This window comes from Ixodes scapularis, unplaced genomic scaffold, assembly GCF_016920785.2.
Source record: "Ixodes scapularis isolate PalLabHiFi unplaced genomic scaffold, ASM1692078v2 PGA_scaffold2__306_contigs__length_199485367, whole genome shotgun sequence".
In the NCBI taxonomy this organism is placed as follows: Eukaryota; Metazoa; Arthropoda; class Arachnida; order Ixodida; family Ixodidae; genus Ixodes; species Ixodes scapularis.
This window is the reverse complement of record NW_024609857.1, coordinates 90,306,173-90,331,510: the sequence shown is the minus strand read 5'-3', so window position 1 is coordinate 90,331,510 and position 25,338 is coordinate 90,306,173. Positions and strand designations below refer to the sequence as shown.

General features: G+C 41.9%; 1 protein-coding gene across 1 annotated transcript in view; it reads left to right on the top strand.

The window, feature by feature from the left end:
- LOC8040729 (cytochrome b5 reductase 4) overlaps positions 1–25,338 on the top strand; it is a 96,879-nt gene that overhangs the window by 45,033 nt on the left and 26,508 nt on the right. Inside the window, exons 3-10 of the mRNA XM_042291949.1 lie at positions 1,134–1,298; positions 5,578–5,678; positions 7,218–7,305; positions 7,585–7,653; positions 8,850–8,895; positions 12,928–13,082; positions 13,773–13,805; positions 18,134–18,259. Of these exons, the coding sequence (XP_042147883.1) occupies positions 1,134–1,298; positions 5,578–5,678; positions 7,218–7,305; positions 7,585–7,653; positions 8,850–8,895; positions 12,928–13,082; positions 13,773–13,805; positions 18,134–18,259 (783 nt within the window). The remainder of the gene's footprint in view (positions 1–1,133; positions 1,299–5,577; positions 5,679–7,217; positions 7,306–7,584; positions 7,654–8,849; positions 8,896–12,927; positions 13,083–13,772; positions 13,806–18,133; positions 18,260–25,338) is intronic.

The window sequence follows — 25,338 nt, the reverse complement described above, 5'->3', positions numbered from 1 at the left end:
ACATAGCATTCCTTTCTGGCTAGAAGGGTGTAGCATCAGAGCAGTTCTTGCCACAAGTAATATTTTTTGGGCATTGAAGAGAAGATAACTTAAAAAATTCAGCTGTATTCTAGAAAAATTATACTTCTGTTACCGAAAGAGAAAAGGCATGCAGAATTCAAACATGGCACGTTTTACCTCCAGAATTCTGAGAAATAATTTATTGAGTGGCCTGCACACCATACAGCGTGCATTGGGGACAATTCAGTTTTACAGCCACAGAGGAGTGACTAGGTTTGCTCCTTTACGGTGGGCATTATTCATGAAGCAGCTGCGGGCTAGTTTCAGATTCACTGCCAAGCGTTTCACCAAATCTGTCTCTTCTTCTTGAATGTGGTGCACCAAGTATTAAAGGTCATGTAAATTGGGACAAATTTCTCAAATGTACACTAAATGTTACTGAAAACTTTGAAGACCTGTATCTAGTCTCACTTTTCTGCAAGTAGGAAAATCCTCTTTGTATCCTTTTCATCCAACCCCTTCCAAGCTACAAGGAAGCAGGACAAAATTTTACATGCTTTCCACTGAGAGGGGAAGATATCCTTCCTTCTGGGAAGAAGATTGAGGGAGGAGCAAGGTAAAAAAAAACTTAAAAAAGTGGAAATTACTACCGTAAAATCTTGAGCAAGCACCCACTCAGAAGTTGGAGATAATCTTGTAAAACTGGGGGATGGGGATAGGTAAACAATACGTAAAGATATCTTTTTTGTATTTTATGAATGTTACAAAAATTGAGGGGTGGGCACTTATTGTTAAATGGGCAGATGCTCGGTATCTTATGTTAAGTCTGTATTAGCCTGTAGGGACAATATTCGCTACTGCTACTGCCCTAAATGTTGCTGTTTCCTACTGAGTAGGTTCGAAGAAACTGAAAACTCATTTTGCTCGCTTACTGCATTTCTCTTTGCAGTTTCATTTTATTCAAGTAGTGAATATTTGTACGTCCACATTTCATTAATAATTTTGTTTTGTAACAAACATGGAGACACGGAGGTGTTTGCAGTGGATTCTTCAAATGACCGAAAGTTTGTACAAGACGTCCTGCACACGCCGGAGTGTCCTGACAAGCGTGCACACATTATCCTGGGGAGCAGGACGTGTGAAGGTGTCGCTGGGTCAGGGCCGGTCGCTGATGGACTGGATCCGGCTGACCCACGCAAACCCGAATCTCTCTGGCGTTGGTGGGAAAGTGCTGGACGTGAACCCCGAAGAGCTGGCCAGGCACAGTCGGAGGGACGACGCGTGGATCTGCCTCAAAGGTGAAGCCTGCCATGACCTTTCTAATATTCAGCCCACAAGCTCCATTTTAACCGTAGTCACCGTTTCTTTTAAAGCACAAAATGATTTTTAGCAGAACCACAACCCCGATCTCAAGATTTTGATCGTCAATTCGTCTGCCCATGCATTTCCCGCTAAATTTTGCGGGGAAATTGATGGCCTGACCTCCCAATACCTATAGACCTTTTCATTTTAGTAGTCGCCTCACCGGCGGATAGAGGGCGCTGACACACTCGGCGCCATTAGGTTGCTTCAATTTGGTTGGTTTTGGTTTGAACGTGCATGCGGCTATGTTGCTGTTTTACGTGGTTTTTGCTTAATTTGGTGATACAATTATTTTCCTTGTAGCACACAACCTATGAAACAGTGACATTGAGCCACTTTGAGGACTACGGCCTTTTTGAGCCTAAATTGCGGGCTTTTTTACAAACTCCTCTGATGTAGCTAATTATGGTCGGTTGCGAAACGCCCGACTAATGCACAGGGAAGTTTTACCATCGTCTACGGCCGTACCCGATGATACTATAGCTGATGAAGAACCGATGACACTATAGCTGATGAAGAGACCAACACGGGAATGTAAAGAAGCATATCGACAGCTTGATTAGCAATGTGCTGAATCGGGCAGAACAGATGAACTTGCGAGTTTACTACTCATTGTTTGGTTTCCGTGGGAACCCAACCTTTAGTGAACTTTGCGGACTAAAAAAGTATTGTGTAATGACGTAGATAATTTATATAAACAAGTAGCATCGTCTCAGCCTCTTTTTTTTTTTTTAAATTCAGTACTCGAGGATATTTTGACAGGCCGAGTAGGAAATTTCTTAAATTATGAGCCCTATGGTCGGTTGCGAAACGCCCGACTAATGCACAGGGAAGTTTTACCATCGTCTACGGCCGTACCCGATGATACTATAGCTGATGAAGAACCGATGACACTATAGCTGATGAAGAGACCAACACGGGAATGTAAAGAAGCATATCGACAGCTTGATTAGCAATGTGCTGAATCGGGCAGAACAGATGAACTTGCGAGTTTACTACTCATTGTTTGGTTTCCGTGGGAACCCAACTTTTAGTGAACTTTGCGGACTAAAAAAGTATTGTGTAATGACGTAGATAATTTATATAAACAAGTAGCATCGTCTCAGCCTCTTTTTTTTTTTTAAATTCAGTACTCGAGGATATTTTGACAGGCCGAGTAGGAAATTTCTTAAATTATGAGCCCTTCTAAAGTACTCGTAAGCAGCATTTCGCGATATTTGCCCTAGGAAATAAATTATTCTTATGTGAACATTTGCTTACTGAAGATATTATGCAAGTGACTGACCCGTCAAATTAAATCTGGCATTTGTCTTCCATAAAATTGGCCAAATAAAATTAAAGGGCGCAGAAGGAGAAATACCTTGAAAAGTTTGGCTGAATTCTAGTCTGGGCACCAGTTCACGGGCATGTGTGAACAAACATTTATTTGTTTGAACAGATTCGCGTTGTGAATTTCGCCGTCTCCAGCCACCAAAAGTAAATCTCTATCCGCCATCGACAATCCTGGACTCGGGTGATTGTTATGCAGACGGCTTTTTTTTTCCCTGCGCCAAATGTTGCGGACCCCAGATACTAACAAAAGTTAAAACGGCATACGCAAAAAAAAAAAAAAGCGTTGTCATTATTGCGCATGCACCGTACCAAAATTGTGTTTGGATTTTGAAATAGAAATGACATTATTTTTTTGTTCAAGTTGTCTGTGGCAGTTACACGGGAAGTCCCAACCTTTGTGTTAAAATAAATTAAGTAAATTGATCTTGTTATCCAAAGATAATTAATAAATCACTTAAATGACTGTCGAAATGGGAGCGAGCATGGTACAAATTTCTTAAACTTCATAAGTAAACCGACCAACCGAATGTTTACACTGCAAACAAAGATTGAGAACTTCATACACATGTAGGTGTGATATTATGAACAAGCAAATCGCCTGAAGTTGACATGCCCACATTTCTAGCCTCAGATAAAATACAAGTTAAACGTTTGTTGTCTATTTCCTCCACCTCACATAATCGACATAAACTGTTTTTGATATATTATGAATAAAAAGGATACTTCCATTAAATACAGATAGCCTTCTTGTGCTGACTATTTTTGACGCCTTCCGATCCTAAATGCTCGATATACATATACGGGCTTCGTATGTTCCACCACTATTAGTAAACAAACCTCAGTTGTCATAAGGACCTTTGAACCCTCATGATGTCTTAGTCGTCGAGTAGACGTATCGGATTACAGTTGCCGAAGTAAGTCAAGAAAGCGCGGTGAAACGCGGCGAAAAACACAAATACAGCGCATCCGCCGAGGCGCGGAGGGGGGAGCGGAAAACAAGTTGAAGCAACCTAATGGCTGCCGCGTCACGTGATTCCAAGATGGCAGCGCCCATGCGAGGGAGGATGAAATGGTCTATACACCAATTCAGTCTCCACGCTAAGTTTAGTAGTAAAATTGATGTCACCTGACTTATACTCTAACTTAATCTCTCTGCGAAATTTAGCGGGAAAGTTTACCTTGCTTGACCCGACATCATGTGACCTGTATAGATCAATTCTGTTTCCCCACTAGGTTCAGCGGGGAAATTGATGTCACATGATCTATGCACCTTCAGTTTCCCCTCTAAATTTAGAGAGGAAATTCACGTCACATGACCGAGACACCTGCAGTTTTTCCACTAGTAAATATACCGGGGAAGTTGACGTCACGTGACCTATGCACCAAATCTGTTTCCCCGCTAAATTTAGCGGGGAAACTGACTTGGTGCATAGGTCAGGTGGTGCCGATTTCCCAACTGAATTTGATAAACATATAGGTTCATGTTCACTCCCCCAGACAACTGTTTAATGTCTTTTAAACAAATTTAAACGATTGTTCTTTAAAAACTGCATTTCATGCATCATAGAACCTTAGAGGTAAAGGCTGCTGCCAATTTTTTTCATCTTCACAATGCAATTGCATCATCATTAATCGTGGAGCATCATGCGTCTGTAGCACGGCTAACTTGCCTTTCGGCCATGCCGCGGCTCTCCTGAGCCAAAATAGATATGACGGCGACTGTGACCATTATGCGGGGCAGCCCGCCGTGACACTTATGGCTACACGCTACAAACGGAACAACTGTCAAATATTTTTGATGCTGTGTAAATAATGACAATTCTCTCATTACTATGGAAAATTTAACTTTTTGTATGAAGGTTTAGACAGCGGGTAGTTAATAGACCACCTTGAAATGGTGTCTGGCTTCTCCACCGTACGTAAGCAATTTGGCCAGTACGGTATGACTGTTAGCCTGGAGTCTTTCATGTGTATCACACAGTAGTGGTAACATAAATGTACACTGATTTGATACTAATTCAGAACTTGTTTTACTTTGGATGTGACATAATAAAAAGCAAAAAATGACTGTTTATAGAAGCCCATTTTGCATGGGCACTATTTCTGCATCTAAGCCATGCGAAGAGCACCTCTCAGCACTGAAGGCATCCCTGATTTGTCCAGCAATTCATTCTTTGCCTGCCACTCTGAAAAGCTGCAAGCGTTAGGTCACAGGTTCTCATTTTTACTTTTATCTTAAATTTCTCTGCCACCCCAGAACGTCATTTTCTTCTTTGTACAGAGCAAATATATGGTTCTAAGACACCACCCAATTAATTTTTGGTATCAGGGTCTTTTATTTACTTAGAAAACCATGCAAAGTCAAAACTGAAACCAGATAGGCTGGCAAGTGTGCTTTGAATGCTTTTGCATCTAAATATCCTTACTCCTCGAAAGCTGAGAAGCTTCAAGCACATCCTGTGCTTGCTGTACATGCCATACCAACCGGGCAAAGAAGTTAGGAGACGTGTAGCACCATCTTAAGCGGAATTTTTGCACCTCTGAGACAGTCCGCGACTGTGATCGTTGGACCCATTCTCAAGCTCGAACGTTTTAGTGCCGTGCTTGAGTGTGACACAGCGCTCATGCCCAATCTTTCTGTGGCGTGGCCTTTCCAATTAAAATTGCCCTTTTTTGGCCACCAGCCGCGGTGACTGGGAGCCGACTGAGATTCCTCCCCGTTCACTGTCCTGGAGCAGTGAGATATATCTTGAGGATATGATTTGCCACCATAAGGGCATGTTTTTAATATGGCTAATCAGTTCTGTTTGAGTTATGGGAGGTTATGGCACTCTTAGTTTGGCTCAGCCAGAATAAAGCTAATCAGGGTTCCTGTTTCTTCAGGGAGGGTGTACAATGTGACACCGTACATGGAGTTCCATCCTGGTGGAGAGGAAGAGCTGATGAGGGGCGTTGGAAAGGATGCCACTGACCTCTTCATACAGGTACGGCAGTCGAGACAGGTTCTGGTGGTTCGACCAACTTTATTTAAACCTCTCGCTCCTGCTTCCTATTTGGGGGCAGAGATGACGAGGGAGGTATTCTGGGTATGTGTACTAACTTGCTTCCTGCTATTGTGTTCAAGCAGCTGCTTTCTTCAAAATATGCAAGAAGTCTTTATTTAGGTTCTTGCATTCAGTTGTTGAATTTCTAGGAGCATTTTAGTTGACATCGTCTTCCTGAAATATGTGCTCTCATTGTATGTTGCGTAGCCGGCTGTTAGAAATATAATTTTAGGCTCTCAAATTCACAAGTGACAATTGTTTTCTTGCACTATATGTTTATATATAGTACATTTAGCCATTAATAGCTCAAGTACATTTCATTGCCAAGTGTATAGTAGTTTTTCTAAAGACATTTGCTGCCGTCAATGGGAAGCATCTTTGATGTTTTCCCAAATATGTTTAACACTCGATTGCATCTTTGTCTTTGCTCCCACGTTGCTACCTGCTAGGAAACTGTGATAAGACACACGGAGGCTGCCTCGGTGAAAAGGACACAATGGGACTTTTCTCAGCACGCTCTACAACTTTTGCATTGGAGGGTAGCTCAGAAGTTAATATTTAAAAGGTTAGCTAATTAATTTGCAGTAATTAGTCCGACACATCGTAAAAACTATCTTGACTTCCTCAATAGGACCGTGAACAATGCTGCATTGGTCTTGACACAACCTAGCCAAAACACCCTGTGCTCCTTAGCAGCTACTTTGCATACATTAAGCTATTGTCTGCTCTTAAGGGGGACACTGGCTAGAGATTTAACTTCTGAGCTACTCAGGTGATCGGAATGAAATTTGCTGGAGAGATTTAACGTCAGATGTAAATGAACTGTGCAAACTTTCAGCTCTTTAGGACAACTTTACATACCTGCATAAGAAGATGTGTCATTCTTCGGTAAAAAATCTATGATATGCAAATGAAGCTAGTAAGCACCATTTTGACTACTAGAATATAAAGTGGGAGATGTGGAACTTTGTGTTATCTAGTTTTTATAACTCAATGTAAATATTTAAGGAAGAGTGATTACCTCAAAATATGATATGCGTATCTGTCCTATGTCAATTTCTGAAAACATAGTTTTGCTTTCAATGATGACTTCAAATTAAAACAAAATAAAGTAGATAGCCCTATTCTACAGTAAATTTCAGTTCAGGAACATCTTGACTGTGGTATCGGAATGCTTTTACCTTCGAACAAAAGATTCCTTCGTATGAAAATTGCAGCAAAAAGTGGAACTGAGAAAAATACATTGAAACATTGAACTCCTTCACTCCATTACTGCCTAACAATGTGTTGAAAATCTTTTATAACAATGTAACTATTTGGCATATGGTTATTAAACTTAGTGTCAGGGTGTATAATTAGTTTCTAAAACCAAAAACCTCAAAATTGAAAAAACAAAAAAACAAAATTAGTATTTTGTTGCTTTGATCATAATTGTTTGCTAATCTCAGTCGTTCTTCTGTGTAAACTCTCTTTTCACAGGTGCACAAGTGGGTGAATTTCGAGTCCATGTTGGAAAAGTGTCTTGTTGGGAGGCTTGTGGGTCCGCCTGCCAATTCCATACGGAAATGTGTGTCCCCACTTTTCTTCTCGTTTCTAGCCTTCATTCTGCTGCCTATGTATTCTGTATATCACTCATTTGTGCACATAGTTCTTGATTCAATACTTTCTTGGTGTAGACTCAAGATTGGTAAGCATTAGCTGCTACTGTTAATTTTTTGTAGGGGGTTCATACTCAGACTTTATTACAGACATGGGATTGTCGCATATGTTTTTTTTATTGGCATCAATAACATGGCAATTGGCGATGTGAAAAAGATACCAATCTGAGTTTTTATCTCATCCTCAGCTAGCTTTGTGGTGCCGAGGATACCATTTTTCAAGAGACTACAACGAAGCGACACTGGTGTTTCTGAAGGTATGGTTTGCTTTCAGTCCAGAACATGTGCTATTCTAATTTTATTTACACCTGTGCCTGATTGGTTGTGTTTGTTCTGAACTGAAGGGCACAAAAGAAAGTCACTGTTTTTTGGATGGTATATGGTTGGGAGCAGGCGAAATCGAAGATACTTCTCATTGATGAAATATTGAAGGATTTATTCATCTGTGGTTCTTGGGGGTCTGGCTATGGCAACACATACTGGCGTTTTACAGGTTCGGACCTCTTACTAAAAATGTCATTGACTTCCTCTTCTTTTGGATGACAACGTGTTCTACATGTTATATAGGGTTTTTAAAATGTTCCCAAAAGATTATTGTGTGTTGTCATTCGTCGGAACTTACGAAAAGTGAATGACGAGGCAGAATTGTATGGATTCAGAAACGTGGACTGTGCGGGAGCGTGGAGCATGACATCCAGAAACTCATCCTTGAACCCTCTTATCACTCAGCTCGTCTTGATCACATTTAAGAGGTTGGCATATTGATCGTTAATAGTCGCACATTCAATATCTCATTTATACCTCGAGCATCACATGGTTGCTACCACCTTCTTTCTTCAATTGCTGCAGTTAGCGATGCTGTTCTTTGTAAACAAACTCTTACTAACAGCACCCTTATTTGATTTAATTGCCATTTATTCTCAGGTGTTCACTCTCCTCTCTATTAAAATAAATAAATGACATTCACATTATCAAAATCCTAGATTTTATTTTTGATGGTATAAAAGAGATAGAAAAACTTTGAAAATGGAAGGAAAATTACACAGGAAGGGGCTTGCCTCGAACTTCCTTCTCTTGCATCTTCTTCTTTTGACCTTCATTAAAACCCTTTCTCTTGTATTTTTATGACATTATTCCCTTCCACCAGCTCGCCTGCATTCTTACTGCATTTTTAATTGTGGGCATTATTGTTGCCTTATTATTTGCTGATTTCCTATATATCACATTGATTGGCTTTCCATTGGTGCTGAGGAAAGTATATGCATGGAATTTGTTTATTATAAGAGGCTTACTTTTGAAAATGATACTACACGAAAACAGGTTGCAGTTAGGGACAATGACATGCATATACTGCAAACTCTTTTTTGTCTGGCTGCATGTTGGCCAACATGCTCCAAATATTCTGTGTGTGTATGCAGTTCATTGCAGTTTTTTATTTATTATTGTCTTTTAGATAATCCGGATTTAAGTGAAGAGATGTCATCAAGGCCTTCTATGAGGTGAGTATGGGCTCAAAAAGTTATAATTCACCCCGACATCTTGCTTTCTTAAAACAAGACGGGGTGTCATACCCAAAACTATGTCTTAGGAGTGTTTTTTTTTCTTCTTTTAAGGAGGGAGGGGGGAAGGGAAGGAAAGGGAAAAGTCTAGAAAAAAGATTGTTTTTTAACCTCACATTTGTTGAATCGAGATTTTATTAATTTGATCCAGGACAAACTTCCTAATATTTAATCTTTAGCCAATTCTAATTCAGAAAAGAAGTTTTGGAAACTTTCAGATTGCTACATAACTAAAGCATTATTCAAGTGAAAAGCCTGTACTTAAGTATCTCAACAGCTTGTGTTGAGATACATCGTCATTACCAAGTATGTCTAGCACTGCTTTTTTTTTTTTGCTGCCGACCCTAGACATGCTTCCTTCATTTTTTCAAGCTTTTACTGCACATTGAGAAGTGTCTTTCAAAGTCTCAGTTATTTACGAGGGCCAATTGAAAAATAATGAGTGACTTTTTTATTCGGAATTTGGTGAATAAAAGTTCTGATTATCTATTTCTTTTCAATGTGGCATTCTTCACATTCTATATATTAGCTAAAATGTTTCAAAAACAGTTCAAACAAATGTAGAAAAATGTCTGGTGACATCACTTTCAGTGCAGCAGACGCGGCTTTGCTCACTTCGTCATATAAAGTGTAAGGATTCGCGTACCGCCGCCGACTCGCCGTTTCCCACGTGGTCCGTCAACAACCCGAGTTCAGCCTGGTTCTTTCACGGGAGCGAGATTCTGCTCCCCGTTTATTGGTACAATAAAACACAACGCTACAAAACACTCGATCTAAACTACAAATACAAGCGACATTACACAAATATTTACAAACTCACATTAAGCCGAAAGCTAAACACAAAGAAGGCCCCCAGGCCTCGTGTCCCACGATATCCTAGATCCGGTCGCCACCCATTTGCCTGCGTCTCGGTCTCGTCCGAAGTTCTAAGAGGCCTCTCGTCCCCTGACCCACCGAGTATATATCGATCGATGGGCGAGGAGGTTTCTCCTCGCTTGCCACGGGGCGCCTGCAGCGCTATCCAGTGGCTAGGAGAGAAAGCGGCATGTAGGGGACCGAATTCGAGATCCCGATCGACCCCGCGGCGACACGATCATGTGATTGTGTTTGATGTGAGGCAGCTACATAGCTGCCTGGCGGCCAAGATTGGCAGAATGGTTTGATGGACGCCCTTGTGAATGCACGGAGCGCCATACTCCCCTCTCCTAAAAATCGAAGTACGCCGGAATTCAGACATACGGCTAGGCTGCTGGGAACACCGTCGCTTTGTTTGGCCTGGAGACCCCCCCCCACACGCACGCACGCACCACTAGTCCCATGGGTCGTCCTCACTGAGGTACATCAGTTCGTCCAAGACCTGGGGTGCGCAGCTGCCGCACACCTCACTGTAAACTGTGTTGACTTTGGCTTGGCGGCAGCCTCCGGGGCAACGGGGTCCTTGAGCAGTGTGCCTGGCACCCATGAGACTGGCCCCCCCCCCCCCCCATGGAGTGGTGCACCGGAGAGGGACTATGGTTGTGACCCAGCTGCGACACGACCATGTGATCGTTTCTGAGACGAAGCAGCTACCTAGCTGCCTCGCGGCCAAGATTGGCAGAATGGTTTGATGGACGCCCTTGTGAATGCACGGAGTGCCATAAAAGAAAACTTATTTCTGCGCTGTTTTTGTTATTGTTTTTATTTTTCAGTGTTGCAGATGCCGAGCGCTCATGTGGAGATAAGTTAGGGCTGTATGAAGTGTTTCACGGTGCAGTTACCACCCTGTTAAGGCAAAATTCAATCGTGCACCTGTGCCATACTCTCAAAAGCACGTCTCGTCATCTGCTGTAATGACACGTATACTAAGCGGTCTACGCTTGCTGCAACAGAATGCTAAAGTCTATATCTATAACGGTTCAACTCTAGTTTCAGACAAATGGATGTTCAGTGCAATCTACTTATACCGATAATGAGAAAACCCAAAAATTCAACTGTTATAACCAATTATTGTTGTATCTGGACTAGAAACTGAGCGTTTTTAGTCTAGAAACTGGTCATTATAACCATTATGTCATTATAAGTGGATTGAACTGTATTACCTTAACAGACATACTTCTGCACAACACTGCCCATCTACCTCAATGCGGAGAAGAGGAACAGTTTCATTACCTCTCAATCAGCCCTCATACTTGAGACAACCCATAATACTACAGTATCAAGTAGAACAAATTTAGTAAAGTCTCGGGTCCATTTTACCTCCCATACTATGTATAGCCCACCAGTGTAGGAGCCAGAACTGGGTCGTTCTTCGGCTCGTTTGAAAAGGATTTTGTCATCGTTCTCATTGATATATTGTAAAATACTGAGCATCCGCGCATTCCACGATAAGCACGTACCCACCCCCCAATTTTGTAACATTTGGAGAACAGAAAATGGACATATTTTTTCTTATTGTTAACCTAAGGAGTGCCAATCCCTTAGTTTTACATGATTCTTTTAAAATTTTGATTGGGCACTTACTCAGGATATTAGGGTACGTTGTAGGTTCATTGACTTGTATCATAAGAGTGAGGTTTTTTATTAGTTTATTGTTCGCAAAATTCGTAGGCCGTGTTTTGGAGTTTACTTTTTGCCCACAATTCAGATTTTATCAAAGTTTATTTGGTTAAATTATAAAATCTTCTGCATTCAAAATTTAATTTTGCTGCATTCCTAATTTTCCGAAATTCAAAATAAAAATGGACAGTATCTGGACATGAACTTACGCTAACTCGTAAGAACTCGCCTGTATGAAGAGATATTTGTTCAGCTAAATTTGCCGTTGGTGACCTTGTCATTGGCAATACTAACTGTCCCACCACAAAACTTGCCATAGTCTCTTATACCTAAAGGCGTTACTACTTCAATAAACATCTGTATTTTAACATCACCAAACTCCTATTCGTAATCGCTGGGAAGCTGGTTTTTTCCCCATTTTATTTCACCACTTCCCCCTGTGGCTGCACGCAGTGGACTGATGAAGGGAGGAAAAGTTTACAACCAGTGTTACCTTTTCAAACAACAAAAATTCTAATAGAATGGATTTGAACATTGACTTGAAGAAAATGTTTCTTAGTTTTAAAAATGATTGCAGAAGTTTCTTGGTTGGCAGTGAAATTGCATTTTCATCTAGATAGTGCATTGCATCAAGAACATAATCTCTATGTATAGCAAGTATAAAAAAAAATTTAATAATTTTATTTGAATTTATGGTATGATGTTCACGTGTCCAAGATATACATTACTATATTCTAGTTTTTGGGTTTGTTTTTAGTTGTAACAGGACTAACATTTACTGACGTTTCCTTATGGTATATTTTTTAAAGTAATGTATGGCTTTTTACTTTCTCTTTTTGCTTTGATTTATCTCGTAGAATTGTCATGTGATGTTTTGTGAATTGTTATTATTTAACTATACTGAGCTACTGAACTTGATAGGGCAAAAGCTTTGTCAGGTACCACGCCTTTATCTCTGCCTCCTACCACGGTGAACCTGCAAAACAAATAAAGAAAAAATAATGTATTGAAGCTTCAGCTGCACTGCCCACTCCCATAAATTCTAGGGGTTCATAGCTTTCACTGTCAAAAAAGAACACAACTCCTCGTCTAGCCTGGAGGTACAATCAATGACCAATTGTCCCGAAGGAGCCTTGACGAGATGATTGATAAAATCCCTTTTCGTCAATAGTCTAAGATTTGAAAGGAAACTGGGGTGGCCTTCCCTCGAGACAACTGACCCTGTGCTCTTACAAAATTAACTTGTAGAATACCATCTTATATATATTTTTTTCTTTGACATTGTAATTTTAAAATTCAGATTTTATCAAATAAGTCCGAACCGACGAATATTTTACCGGCAAGTGTTTTCCGGAGTTCTTGGGATTTATCGGGAAACACATAACCCTAGATATGTTGTAATGATCTTCAACCCTGCGTTCACATATTTTGTTGCAGCTACGAGTGGTCGCAGGACGACTCTACGGTCACGATAGTGGTACAGTGCAAGGGTGACTATGCAATTGAGGACGACAAGGTGGGCACGGACTTGTCCGGCAAGAAGCTGAGGATACGGGTACGAGTCTCCAAGTTCCTCTATCTAGTACATATCGGTGAGTTCCTCCCTCCCACTCTCTGCCCGTGCATGGTGTAGGAATCGTCCTTTCTTGTGTTCACGCACTGTTGAATACCACCAGAGCTTGTTGTGCATATCAAATCCATTGAAGGGGAGGCATTGCAACGGCCCAAAAGCATTGGCCTGTCAGTATACATGTGGTTGTGTGACTTCAGCACCAAAAGGGGCAGACTGTTAGAAAGGAAGCCAGCTGTAGTTATGAAAATTTGAAAGGATTGAGGCAGTGCAGTAAACCGTGTGTGTCATTGCCCTTTGTAAGCTCCTTAATGTTGGATGTCTTGTAGCATGGCAATACAAGTATTTCCATAAGCTGTGTCATACTAATGGCTGCACAAACGTTTTCTGTCACCAGAACTGTGCATTGTGTTGTGTAGTGCTGTGCAAAACTGCACAGTCTTGGTGACATTCTACAGTACTTTATCTCGGAAATAGCTTGTTCCTGTGGCTGGCACTTTAGCTAAGGTTGATGAAATCCCAAGGTATGAAAACATTTTAGAATATGTAGCTTTTTTGGCTGGCCAGCTGACTAAAGCATCTTAGAAATGAAAAAGCAAGTATTGCAAATGCTTAGTTAACTGTAAATTACATGTCAAAGTTTTTTTTTTAATTATTAAAATTATTGTTTTATACATACTGATGTGCTGTTCTTTTGTTTTTCTTTATTCAGAATTGCAAGAACCGGTATACTGCAACTATAATGGCAAGTACTACTACAATTCTCCACATAACTTCATCAAAAAGTAACTCTAAGGTAGTTGCTTTTAATACAAGAAGCAATATCATTCCCAAAAATTAGAAATACTAGGTCCAAGGTTACTGCCTTGGGGAACACCAGAACTAGACACGAAAGGAGCAGAAAGGTGACCGGTCACTTGTACAAAGTTCGCTCATTGGGATAAATAACTATTAAAGAGACGGCAGTACATAGCAGATAGACCGTAGTAATAAAGTTTACTCAGAAGTATAGTTTATGATTAACCTTATTAAATGCTTTGGTCATTTTGAAGTACACTGCATCTGCTTCTTCTCAGCTATGCACAAATGGTACAACATGACTCAAGAAGGAACATAGGTTTGTTTCCGATGAGCGGCCTTTCATAAAACCATTGTTGCTCACAAATAATTTTGCGAGAAAAATATGCATACAGGTGGGTGTGTGAGAAGATTTCAAAAACTTTGGATAGGCTGTTTCGAACCATGGTCGAAAGCGCTAAAAAGACAAAGAGAAGAAAGAAGACAAACACGGGCTCTTGTGTTCGTCTTTTTAGCACTTTTAACCATGGTCCAAAAGGTTGTCTCCAATTAGCCCAACAACAAGTACTTTTACTTGAATAGGCTGCAGAGCAGAGATATAGGCTCATAATTGTTAACAACAGAACGGTTACACGATTTTCGCAACGGAACAACAACAGGGCATTTCTATGCTGTAGAAAAAATTCCAGATTCAAGTGACAAGTGTGAAGCAACACTTGACAAAGCAATTGAGCACGACACTTGACTATAAAACTAACAATTCCATCCACACCCGAGGACACTTTCATTTTAAATTTTTTCATTGCCTTTAATACTTCGCTTTCATCTATTGGAGTGACTGTCAAAAAATCCGTGCTATTGGTATTCGAGCTTGACAACAAGTTGGGTATCATTCGCACTGAAGCAAGAACGGGAATGACTCGCAAAAATATTCACATCTACTGGGTTCGAAAAGAAATCGTCATCATGTCGCAGCGTGATAGCGCTAACATTATCTTTCGTGCTTTCTTTGACAATTTTCCACATACCCTGAGGCTGTGTGCTTAATGATTCTTTCATAAACTTCTTGTATTTTTGCCCATCATGCTCATACCGTCGCTTTGCTGACGCTCAAAATTCACTCAATTTCTTGTAATACAGTCATATTGTCCAGTTTTGGTACAGCCAATGATAGTGCAGCTTACGGCTTAAGCAATGTCGTAGCTCCTTTGTGAAATATACGAGGTATACTTACGTTTACGAAATACCTTCTTTGGTATGAACAGTTCCATGCTTTCATCGCAATAGAAGAAAGTTTGTCTGTAGATGACTCAATGCACTAACCCTCTAAAACAAAAGTCTCCAAACCCCGGCCCACGGGTCAAATCGGGCCCGCAAAGGTCTTCCGACCAGCCCGTGGCTGGCCGCAATCTTTTCAGTGAAGCCTGGCCCGTGGCTCGCTTCGAGCAGGCCCGCTGCTACCAGCGCAAAAAGTAAAGAAGTGTCGCCGTACCGCGCACCAACCGTGCAAACTAAGCTACCATAAAGAACAAGAAGAAACTGCCTATTGTAACGCAGGTCCTCTTGCCATATTGTTCATTAGATATTGTCATCACTACTCTTAGGATCCCCTGATTCATATCTGTGTAACTATATGTAGGCTTTTGTGTTCCTATGCCTTTGTGCTCCTATGGTACATTGTGCTTAATGTCCTGTGTCGTAACCATTGCATATTGTCAGCATGAGGTCTACCATTCTTATTAGTGTTATGTGTTTCTGAACATGCCGAAGTTTCTAGGCACTTTGATGTATGAGTTTTCTGGGTCCCAATTATTGTGTAATGTCATACTTAGCTAATTATTATATTTGAATATAAAGTATATGTATTTGTGATGTGTTTGCCTTAGATTCTTTTTTCATTGTTACTCTAAGTTTAAATTTCCTAATTTGTATTTTCTTGTTTATTTTCTGGCCCTCGAGACAGCGACATATCCCCGATCCGGCCCCTGAGCCAAAAGTTTAGAGATCCCTGCTCTAGAATACTACTCCAGTCATGGTCACTGACGTACTGATATAAGGAATAGTAATTGCCGTTCACGTAGGAAAACCACGACCAGGCGTGAAAAATATGTCTTGTAACTTTAAAGGCAAACATTACAATAAACGGTTGGTGATGGTCATCCACTCAAGATAGTGGTTCCGCAGCAAGGCTGATATCGACGGCAAAAGTGACCAGAGCAAGGTCAAGTATGTTTTTACAGCAGTTTTTGACATTATCACGTTGCTCGAAACCGCTAAGGTCTACGAAGTCCAATAAACAAAGTAGCTTTAATCTTGTGTTATTATGTTAGTAACAGATGAGGCTGTCCGATTATCAATCAAACCCTGGAAATTAAAATTGCCATACATGTGCCCGTGAAATTCTGAAAAGTTAATATTGTGTTCGAGGAAGTTGCAATATGCTCACAAAAGACATTGTGATCAAACATTGGCGGAAAGTAGTAATTACCTATCAAGAAATTCCTGCCATCGGCTGATATTACTTTGATCCACAAGAACTCGGGATACTCAAGATTACTCCTTCTATGAAACTTCAGACTCCCATATATATGCACACAAAACATGGAAAGTAATTGTCCTACATATTTTGACTGTCTTCTCTGGGCTACAGATGTGGCCGAGTCACAGGACATTCGATAGCAAATGTGAAGAATGATTTTCCCATTGCTAAAGTAGACGTCGGCTAACATGCACATGCGTGTCTTACAGTGAATTTGTAGAGGAAACTAAATTACATTGAAGAATTCTTTTTTCAACAATCTTTTTTATGTGCATAGCATGTGCATTAAAGAATGGTAGTTCAAGGGCACTGGACTTCAAAGATAGATTTTTAAAACGCATACATCAAATGTTGCCTGGAGCCAAATACAGTAGAATCTCGATGATACAATCACGGTTGATCCGAATTTCAGGACGACACAAATTTTCTAAAAACCCCAGCCAAAATGCCTTATCTGTAATCTGTTACATTTCCCGGCCAAAAAGCCTTACCTGCAATGTGTCACATTTGGCACTCTCGCAGGCTGCGCGGCAGATAATACGAACAAAAGCACTGACCTTGGAGGGGGTGGAGTCTCTCGAATTAAAAAATATCTAGGCACCTTGAGGTACACGACATTGGGGCGCTTCCCGCCACCTTGATATTCTGTCCTACTAGCTCAGCTCACATGTCATCAAGCCATGAACGACCTCTTTGCTCAGCCAGGGTAGTCCTGGCCAGACTCCACGGGGTCACAGTTGACATGGCTAGAAAGCTATTGCCTGCCCTTGCCGAGGCTTTTTAACCACGTCTAAGGATAGGGTAGAAAAACCTCAACAAATAAAAAAAGTCGGCCAATCCCGAAGGTAGTGCAATACTGCCGGTATTGCATTGCCTTTGGGATTGAAGCAAGTTTCTCATTCAGAGCCATCTGGGCCGGCTTGCTAGAAACAGCACCTCAGTCGAGACTGAGTGGGGGAAAGCATTGCATAAGCCAGCACACAAGCTGAGCGGGACTCGAACCACGTCTCGAGAAGCTCGCGCGCCCCAGCCTTTGCAGTGCTTTCTTTCAGCCATTCTCAGTTCAGACGCCATTTTAGCAAGCCGCCCCTGTTCTCACCGAGTACCTATGTGTGCGTATTTTATTCCCTTATTTGAAGCCCTTTTGAATATACAATTTTAGGAGGATACAAATATTTTACGCGACCCCGAGAGATTTGTATCATTGATATTTTACTGTAGTGTTTTGACCCCCAGAAATGATGACCAAGTACAATCATATTTCAGACTGACGATTCTTTGCCTCACAATCAATTAACCGATTGTACTGGTGCCCCCGCACACTGCGGCAGGAGAAAAGAGAAACATGCAGATGACGTGCTGGTCCCCAAAGTTGTCCCCAACAGATACCTAATATTTTCCCCCAGAATCTTGTTTAGGTGCTTTTTTGTAATTTTATTAGTGCCATAGTATTTTGGAAAAGAGCATTAACCTAAGACTTTTCTAGACAAATTCAACAGCCTTTTTTAGCTTCTTAGCAAGTGAGAAACACCTTTTTTTAGAAAAATGTTATAACTCTCCTTTTGTGCCGAAAAAGGAGGTCGCATATGGTTACATCATATTGTTCAAACGTGGCCAAAACTGTCACGGTTTCATGCATTTTGTTGTGTCTGCTGCTGTGTACTCCTTATTATGTGCCATCTACCTTTCTGAACTCACGACGACCTGCCTGGCTATGTTTGCACTTTTTCGCGCAGTGCAAGTGAAGTGCAAGTTAAAATGCATAGAGCTGCGGCTGGTCAAGGAGAAGTCGGGCCTGTCTTGGTCCAGCCTGGGGACATCCCTACCTGGCCACAACCAAGTGGTGCCTTTGAAGAGTGCAGGTGCGTCCAGCATGCTTCCGCCTCGCTTGTCCCAAAGGCGCTCGTTGTTGCCGCATATAGGTAATTATTGACTCACCAGATGGCGCCGCACGTGTCTCGTGTTCCATACCATGTCGTGTTTCATGTATTATTCCTTGTGGTTTGTGCTTCATCTTGTTTTCGATGAATGCTAGGCCCAACTTGACTTAATTGACAGTTATTATGGTTAGTAGTATCAACATATGTCCCCACCATAGAATTCCAGACTTGCTGGTGTGACTTTATGAATGTCCTGTGCAATCCATTTATAACGATAATGAGAAAATCCAGAAATTCAGTCGCTATAACCGATTATTGTTGTATCCGGACTAGAAGCTGATTGTTTCTAGTCTAGAAACTCTAGAAACTGATCGTTATAAGCAGTATACAACATTATATTTTGTACCGTTATAAGTGGATTGCACTTTATAACCTAATATTTAGCTTGCTGGAGTAAAAGATGCACTAATACAAATGCATAAGCAATCTCATTTTACTTATTTTGAAAGTGAATTCAGTGGGGAATAGCGCAGGCATTTCCTGCAAACAAAAGGTGTGACCTCACACATAAAATTCTGGACATTGCAACACTCAAACAATGGATTTTATGCACCACATGATGTCACATTATCTGAACACAGTTTATTTGAGAAATGTCTCAAATAAAAACACATCCAATCGACAAAGTTGACAGCCTCTTAAGGGAGAACACTGGTCTTGGAGCTTTTTTTCTTATTTTATGACCAAACTGAATGAAACTGCACAAGCTTAAGTTCAGCATTTTGTGCTGCTTTCAGATATCTGGTAATTTCTTCATTCAGTAGAATTGTCCCGAAGATAATTAAAACTTGCCTGCCTTTGTTTGGAGGAATGATAGGGAAAAAACTGCTCAACAAAATATTCTTTTTAACACATGGCCAGATACTTTGAAGTGTAAAGAATACAGTGTCGGAAGTACTATTAAGATAAACCCATTATTAGTGATTTTACAACATATTGAAGTTCAGTGCTCAATGCATGGCTAACAAGTAATAAAACAAAAGATCAAATAAAAAGATTTCTAGACTTATATTAAAACGTCTGCTCTCAACATTGTATGCTTCACACATTTAGCAACATATTTCAAGAAAGGTTATATTTCTGACTGCTGTTGATGCTGAGATATCCCTCCTGCAAATTTTCAACGAGTCCAAAAATTGTGTTATGCGAAGACAATGCTCTAGGGTCAACTTTAATGCAGATTCAGCCCGCATAGACATTATAAATTGATTTATAGCTCGAATATTCATCCACGAAATTAAAAGCTTGGTAGATTCAGAGGAACAACAGCCATCGTTGTTTTCAAAAAGACGCAATTTTAGGAAATTTTTGGCTCCAAAGACCCACGTCCCCCCTTAATGACAATCTCACTGACTTCAAGCGGAGCTCGGTTTTGGGGCCCATTTTGAGGAGGGGCTACTTCTTGTGTAGCACCAAAACAAAGGAATTAATACAACTGCTTCCTCCCCCCTTTCTCGTGATGAACTACTTCTGGTCACTGTCTTTCTAACAGGTCTGAGTTATTATTAGGGGGGTGCGAATATTCGAAACTTTGAATACTTCGCGAATAATGCTTGCTATTCGATTCGATTCGCTTAGCCCTTTCGCTGTTCAAACTATTTGAGTTCTTCAAATACTTCGAAAACTATGAATAACGCGGAACTCATTGATTAGTGTCAACTTGCGGTCGAGTTCTCTGTTTTGTTTTTTGACTGCGCAGTATGGTTTCAAGCTTGGCAAACCTATACAACCAACCTAAGTGTCTTTTTTTTTTTTTTGTAGGAAGGGTTGGAAAGTTATTTGCATGGCGGTAGCGCAATCTGTCCTTTGCTTGCCGTGATGTCTGGATTGCAGAGTTGGCTAACTGGTCGTGGCGCAAACGCTGCAATAGATAGGATGAAGGACTACGATTTGCAACGGCACATGCATCGTCGCGACGGACCGCACGACGTTTCGGGCGTCCGCCCGAGACGTCTTGTATACGTTCCTGTCCACATTCATTTTTAATGTAGCACAACCACATATTCGTGATTTCGTACCTACAGTGACTACCAAGGAGGTTATAATGGGCAGGAGGTGGCGTCCCTATCCCCAATGCATGGAGCAAAGTGTAACGGAAGTAGGCGTGGCCACGAGCCGCAACGAGCATTTCTTGACCAATGGGAAGCCTAGTGAGTGGGCGCCGCTATTAATTTCGGTGCAAACAACCGCGCTGCGATGACATTTCCGTGGCAACGCGACTGTGTGCACCGAAAGTAATGGCGGCACCCACTGTTATCTAAACGGCAGATTTTTAGACCGGTATGGTCGGAATTGGATGAGATTATTATAAACGAACGCCTGGTTGCCCAGCAGAAAGTGACTAGAATTGAGACGCTCTAGACGACGCACCGTGAAGGACTTGGCGGTGCGCAACACATTTTTTTAATAAACAGCAGCAGCAGATCGCACGAGCGCGCATGCAAGCCAGGAGCGCACAGAACAACGGGCTCGCGCTTCCAGTTCTGACTTTGCTCGCACATAATGTGGAACTAAGTATAAACACTCACGCAGCAAAGCATTTGCATCGTGGACGCCCACGGCGGACGCCGACCGCATCGAAAGCTAGCCTCGTGAAGCACACGCCGGAGCAGATTAGAAAGCAGACGAACCGCTGGTGCGCTACCCCACGGCCTCGGAACGGGTGCGCAAGGCAGTCTGGGATTGAACGCCTCTTCCGGCTTCACTCAGGCTGACGTCATGCCGGGTTCTGTCTGTTTAAACGTCCTTGGTGACTACAGTAGCCAAGGTGCTATGGATTCGGGTATGGATTTATGGCTCACCTTGTCTATCGGTGATATCTGGCTTGTGTTATTTTCCGCTTGATTTTCCGGTTCATCAGTTTGCCAGTATTCCTTTTGTTATTTATTTCTACCCGTTTTCACTGGTAAAAGTGAGACTTCCCCCCCCCCCCCCCTGCCAAAAAAAAACAGCATATTCTTAATTTATTGCATCTTTGTGGCGCCCTCTATGGACAGAACTATTGCGGAAAGAGATGGTGGATAGTCAGTGCGGTTGCGCAGCGCGATCGTGCAGTCTGAAACTCTGCTGTGGCGTGTCGACCCGCCTCCGCTTGTGTACTTCCGTTTACGTTCACGTGGTTGCGTTCACGAGCGTAAAAAGAGATCGGACAAAGTAGAGACGCAATCATCGACTTTGTATTGCGGCTTGCGGACCCGCCACCGCTTGTGTACTTGCGTTTACGCTCAAGTGCCTCCTTTCGTCCACGATGCGATCTCCGACTGCGTTGTGGCTTTGCCGACCCGCCTTCACTTTTGCACTTTCATTTATGTTCTCTAACCTCACTCAAGGAATGGTGTTTTACTGACTGATTTTTTTTTCATCTGTTTTTTTTAACAGTCACATGTGTGACATTTTTCTTATTGCAATAAAAGTAACTTTTTCATAAACGTTTGTTGAAAAAAAATTTCAGTTGTGTTTTTTTATTAAGCATTCTTGTTTAATTCACATCAAATAGAAAATATTTGTTTTCAAATATCTCTTTATTTGAAACTACTATTCGTATTCGAAAATATTCGATTCGATTCGATTCGTAACCTTTATTATTTGATTCGATTCACTTTGAAAGATTTTGATATTCGCACACCTCTAGTTATTATCCATAGCCGTCAGTGCAGTATATTTCAAAGTAAATACAGTCATGTCACGAACCTTGTTAATACAAAATTTTCGGCGACCTATCTTTCGTCGTGCAATTTTGCCCCGTTAATATGGAAATCCGCAGTCCGGACTAAGGGCAGCTTATTTTAGAGACAAATTGGGTAAATGCAGGCATTTTTGTCTCATTATTATGGACGTGCCAGTACCCCAGTTTAAAAAAAAAGAGGCCCAAAGAATGAAAGACGTCTACAATCCCCTGTAACGTTGAATTAGAGCGCAGCTCTTGAGGAGGAGGAGGGGAAGGTACGGATAGGATGCTATGTCCCTCCTCTTCTGCTTCTCTCCGATTTAGCGTGAAATTTTTGCTAAATTTAGCGGGGAGATTTTTCCACTAAATTAAGCTGAGAATTTTTCGACTAAATTTAGCAGGGAATTTTTTTCCTCTAAGTTTCGTGGAAAAAAATTTTCCGCTAAATTTAGCGTTGACTTTTTTTCTGCTAAATTTAGCGAGGAAACATTTTTCCTAAATTTAGCGGGGAAATTTTTCCACTAAATTCAGCGGGATATTTGTTCTGCTAAATTTGGCGAGAAAATTTTTTTCGATGAATTTTGCGGGAAAATTTTTCTGGTAAATTTATCGGGAAAATTTTTTTGACAAATTTAATGGGTAAAATTTTTCCGCTAAATTTAGCGGGGAATTTTTCCCTGTAAATTCAGCGAAAATTTTTTTCCATTTAGCGGGGAACTTTTCCCGCTAAATTTAGCAGGGAAATTTACCCATAATGCAACGCGTGGTGACGTCACGAGTGACATTACTCATGACTTTCATAACATCACAAGTGACTTCATTATGGGAAACGTCCCATAATGCAACTTGCGGTTACGCCAACGGCGACGCCGCTCAAGCCGGAAACGGGCACCTAAGAGCTGCGCTCTGAAATTCCCTCGGGATATCAGTTAACCCAAGAGGTCACAGTGTGCACCCAGACGTTTGTTGCGGGTCTGCGACGAGAGCTGCGCACCAAAATATGTTTTTGTTTTGTCTTTTACATAAAATCGGTCATTACCACTTGCAGTCTATTGTAGCTCGAGACCGTGTATGACCTACAACCGGGAACAGAGAATGAACCCTAGACCAGCTAGGTCCCCTCACTGTAGATTTCATCACTGTGTGGGGAACGGGAGAGAAGAGCGCCCGCAAGGCTAATTTCTCCTACACTCTGTTTCACCATAACCTGGCTAAAAGCAAAAGCTATGGGGGGGATGAAGCAGCGTCTGAGACACACCAAAAAGGGTAGGAGTTCCTCTTTCCTCTCTTTTCCAACGGCTTGGGTTGGAGAAGAGGGGAAGGGGGGACTTCCCTCTACGCTCATTGATCTGGGTATTGTGACCCCGATTCATTATTACGGATGACTCGCACTATGGACGAATTTTCTGGGGAACGGAGGCATCCATATTGACGAGACATGACTGTAGTGGCCTTCTTTGGCCCAACTGGGTTCCTCAGAAGGCTTTCCTCAGAACTCTTGACGTTTCTCCAAGCTCCAGATATTCTTGGACATGACTGCCCCTAAGGAAAGTGTTGTGCCACTCACCATTCTTGGGTGTCTGACCTATCGGTGCATACTACAGTCACGTCTCGTTGGTATGGACACCTCCGTTCCCCCAAATAATCGTACATAAGTGAGTCGTATATGACAATGAGACAAGCCTTCGTGTATAGTTGGTCCCCGAAAAGATTGGGAAAGTTAGGTTAACACGCTCGAGCACGCTCCAGCGGTCAGAGTGCATTCCAGCTAAACTAAACGACATTGTCTCATTTCTGTTGCACAATGACGGAGTGCGTTCCGCGAGTTCCGTCGTCGGAGATGGTGCGCGAGAGCTCGAACAGGTTGGTTTTTGCTAAGATGACGGCGTTTCCACTCTTGCGGCCAGCCATCAGTGGTCTCACGTGTCTCGCATTCTATTCTCGCGCCTGCTTGGATACGTGGATACTTCGACAGCAATCACTTGGCAGCTTGTGCAATCGTTCGCCATTGTGAAAAAAAAAAAAAATAATAATAATAAAAAAATGTTGGTGTAGGCAGGTATGCATAGATCCTTCAAATGCTTGTCGAAGTTCTTGATGTGCCTTACCACAATTTCAGGATCAGGCGATCCGATGAATTCGTACATTCAGCTGTCATTTTTTTAAGGGGCCTTGCAATCATATGCGTCTATCTTTTTTACGGTTTCCCCATCTCTTGGGTTTCGGGCAATATAACAAGAGTAACTATAAATATCAGTGCGTCATATTTTAACCGGACGGCGGGGAAACCTCCTTCACCGACGAGGGCAACCTGTGTTGCCGAACGCGCGATATGTGATGTCTTAAGTCCTGGCCTTACTACTGGTTAAAGCCGCTAAAAGCTTTTTTTTTAGTCGAGACAGAAAATACAAGTGTCACGCACCGTTTCAATTATGTATGAAAGTAGTTTTTGTTCAGTATTTTAGATCAGAAAAGAAACAAATGCAGTTTAGAAAGTACGGAAACAAGAAATGACCCGTCAACATACCCGTCACCAAGCGGCGGAAAGAACGGCGCATACTAAAAGGGGCTAGTGGGATGAGGCACCGACGAACGGCGAGTGTAGAAAGGACTCGTGTGTACGCGGCGGCGCTGCGGTCATATACCGGCTCGAGGATTCGACCGGTTCCGAGCGTTCCGAAAGCCTTCGGCGCAGGCCCCGCTGGCGGTTTGGCCATTTGGCGATATGGCAGCGCGAAGTAGCTCCCGTTCTGAACTGATCTTTACCCCGTGTTGGCTGTCATTTGTGGCCAATGAAGTGTTACGCCGAAATACTCTTTAATCGTGCAGCAAATGCAATGCGAGCCACCCTGGCCGCCTGCTCCATACAGCCTATCCAACTCATGCTTTAGGGGCGCCCTCTCGAGCCGTCGACATGGAGTGCGACAGTCGTGAGCGCTCGATGAGCTCACTATCCCTCCTCCATTTCACGGCCACTCAAGCCAGGACCTATGACGTCATGAAGCACATTATTTTTTGCTTGTTTTTGTAATTCTAATTTGCCTATAACTTTTAAAATAAAGCGAAATCTGAGAAAAGAAAAGTTGCATTAAGTTACTACGTTCAGTACGCTCAGGATCGGTGCAAATTAAAAACCAGTCAAAAAGCTGTTGCAGGGCTCCTTTAAGGCTTTTGGGAATTCAGAAGATGTTTGGTGTACCTTTAATCGCCACACCAACAGCATGCAGCACGAATGCAAGCTTTTGCTGTTGTCGCCGTCTCCGCGCACCTATTTCATCGAAGTCGTCGTCGAACAAACACTTAACGATTTTCGACGAGACGGGAACCATGTTTA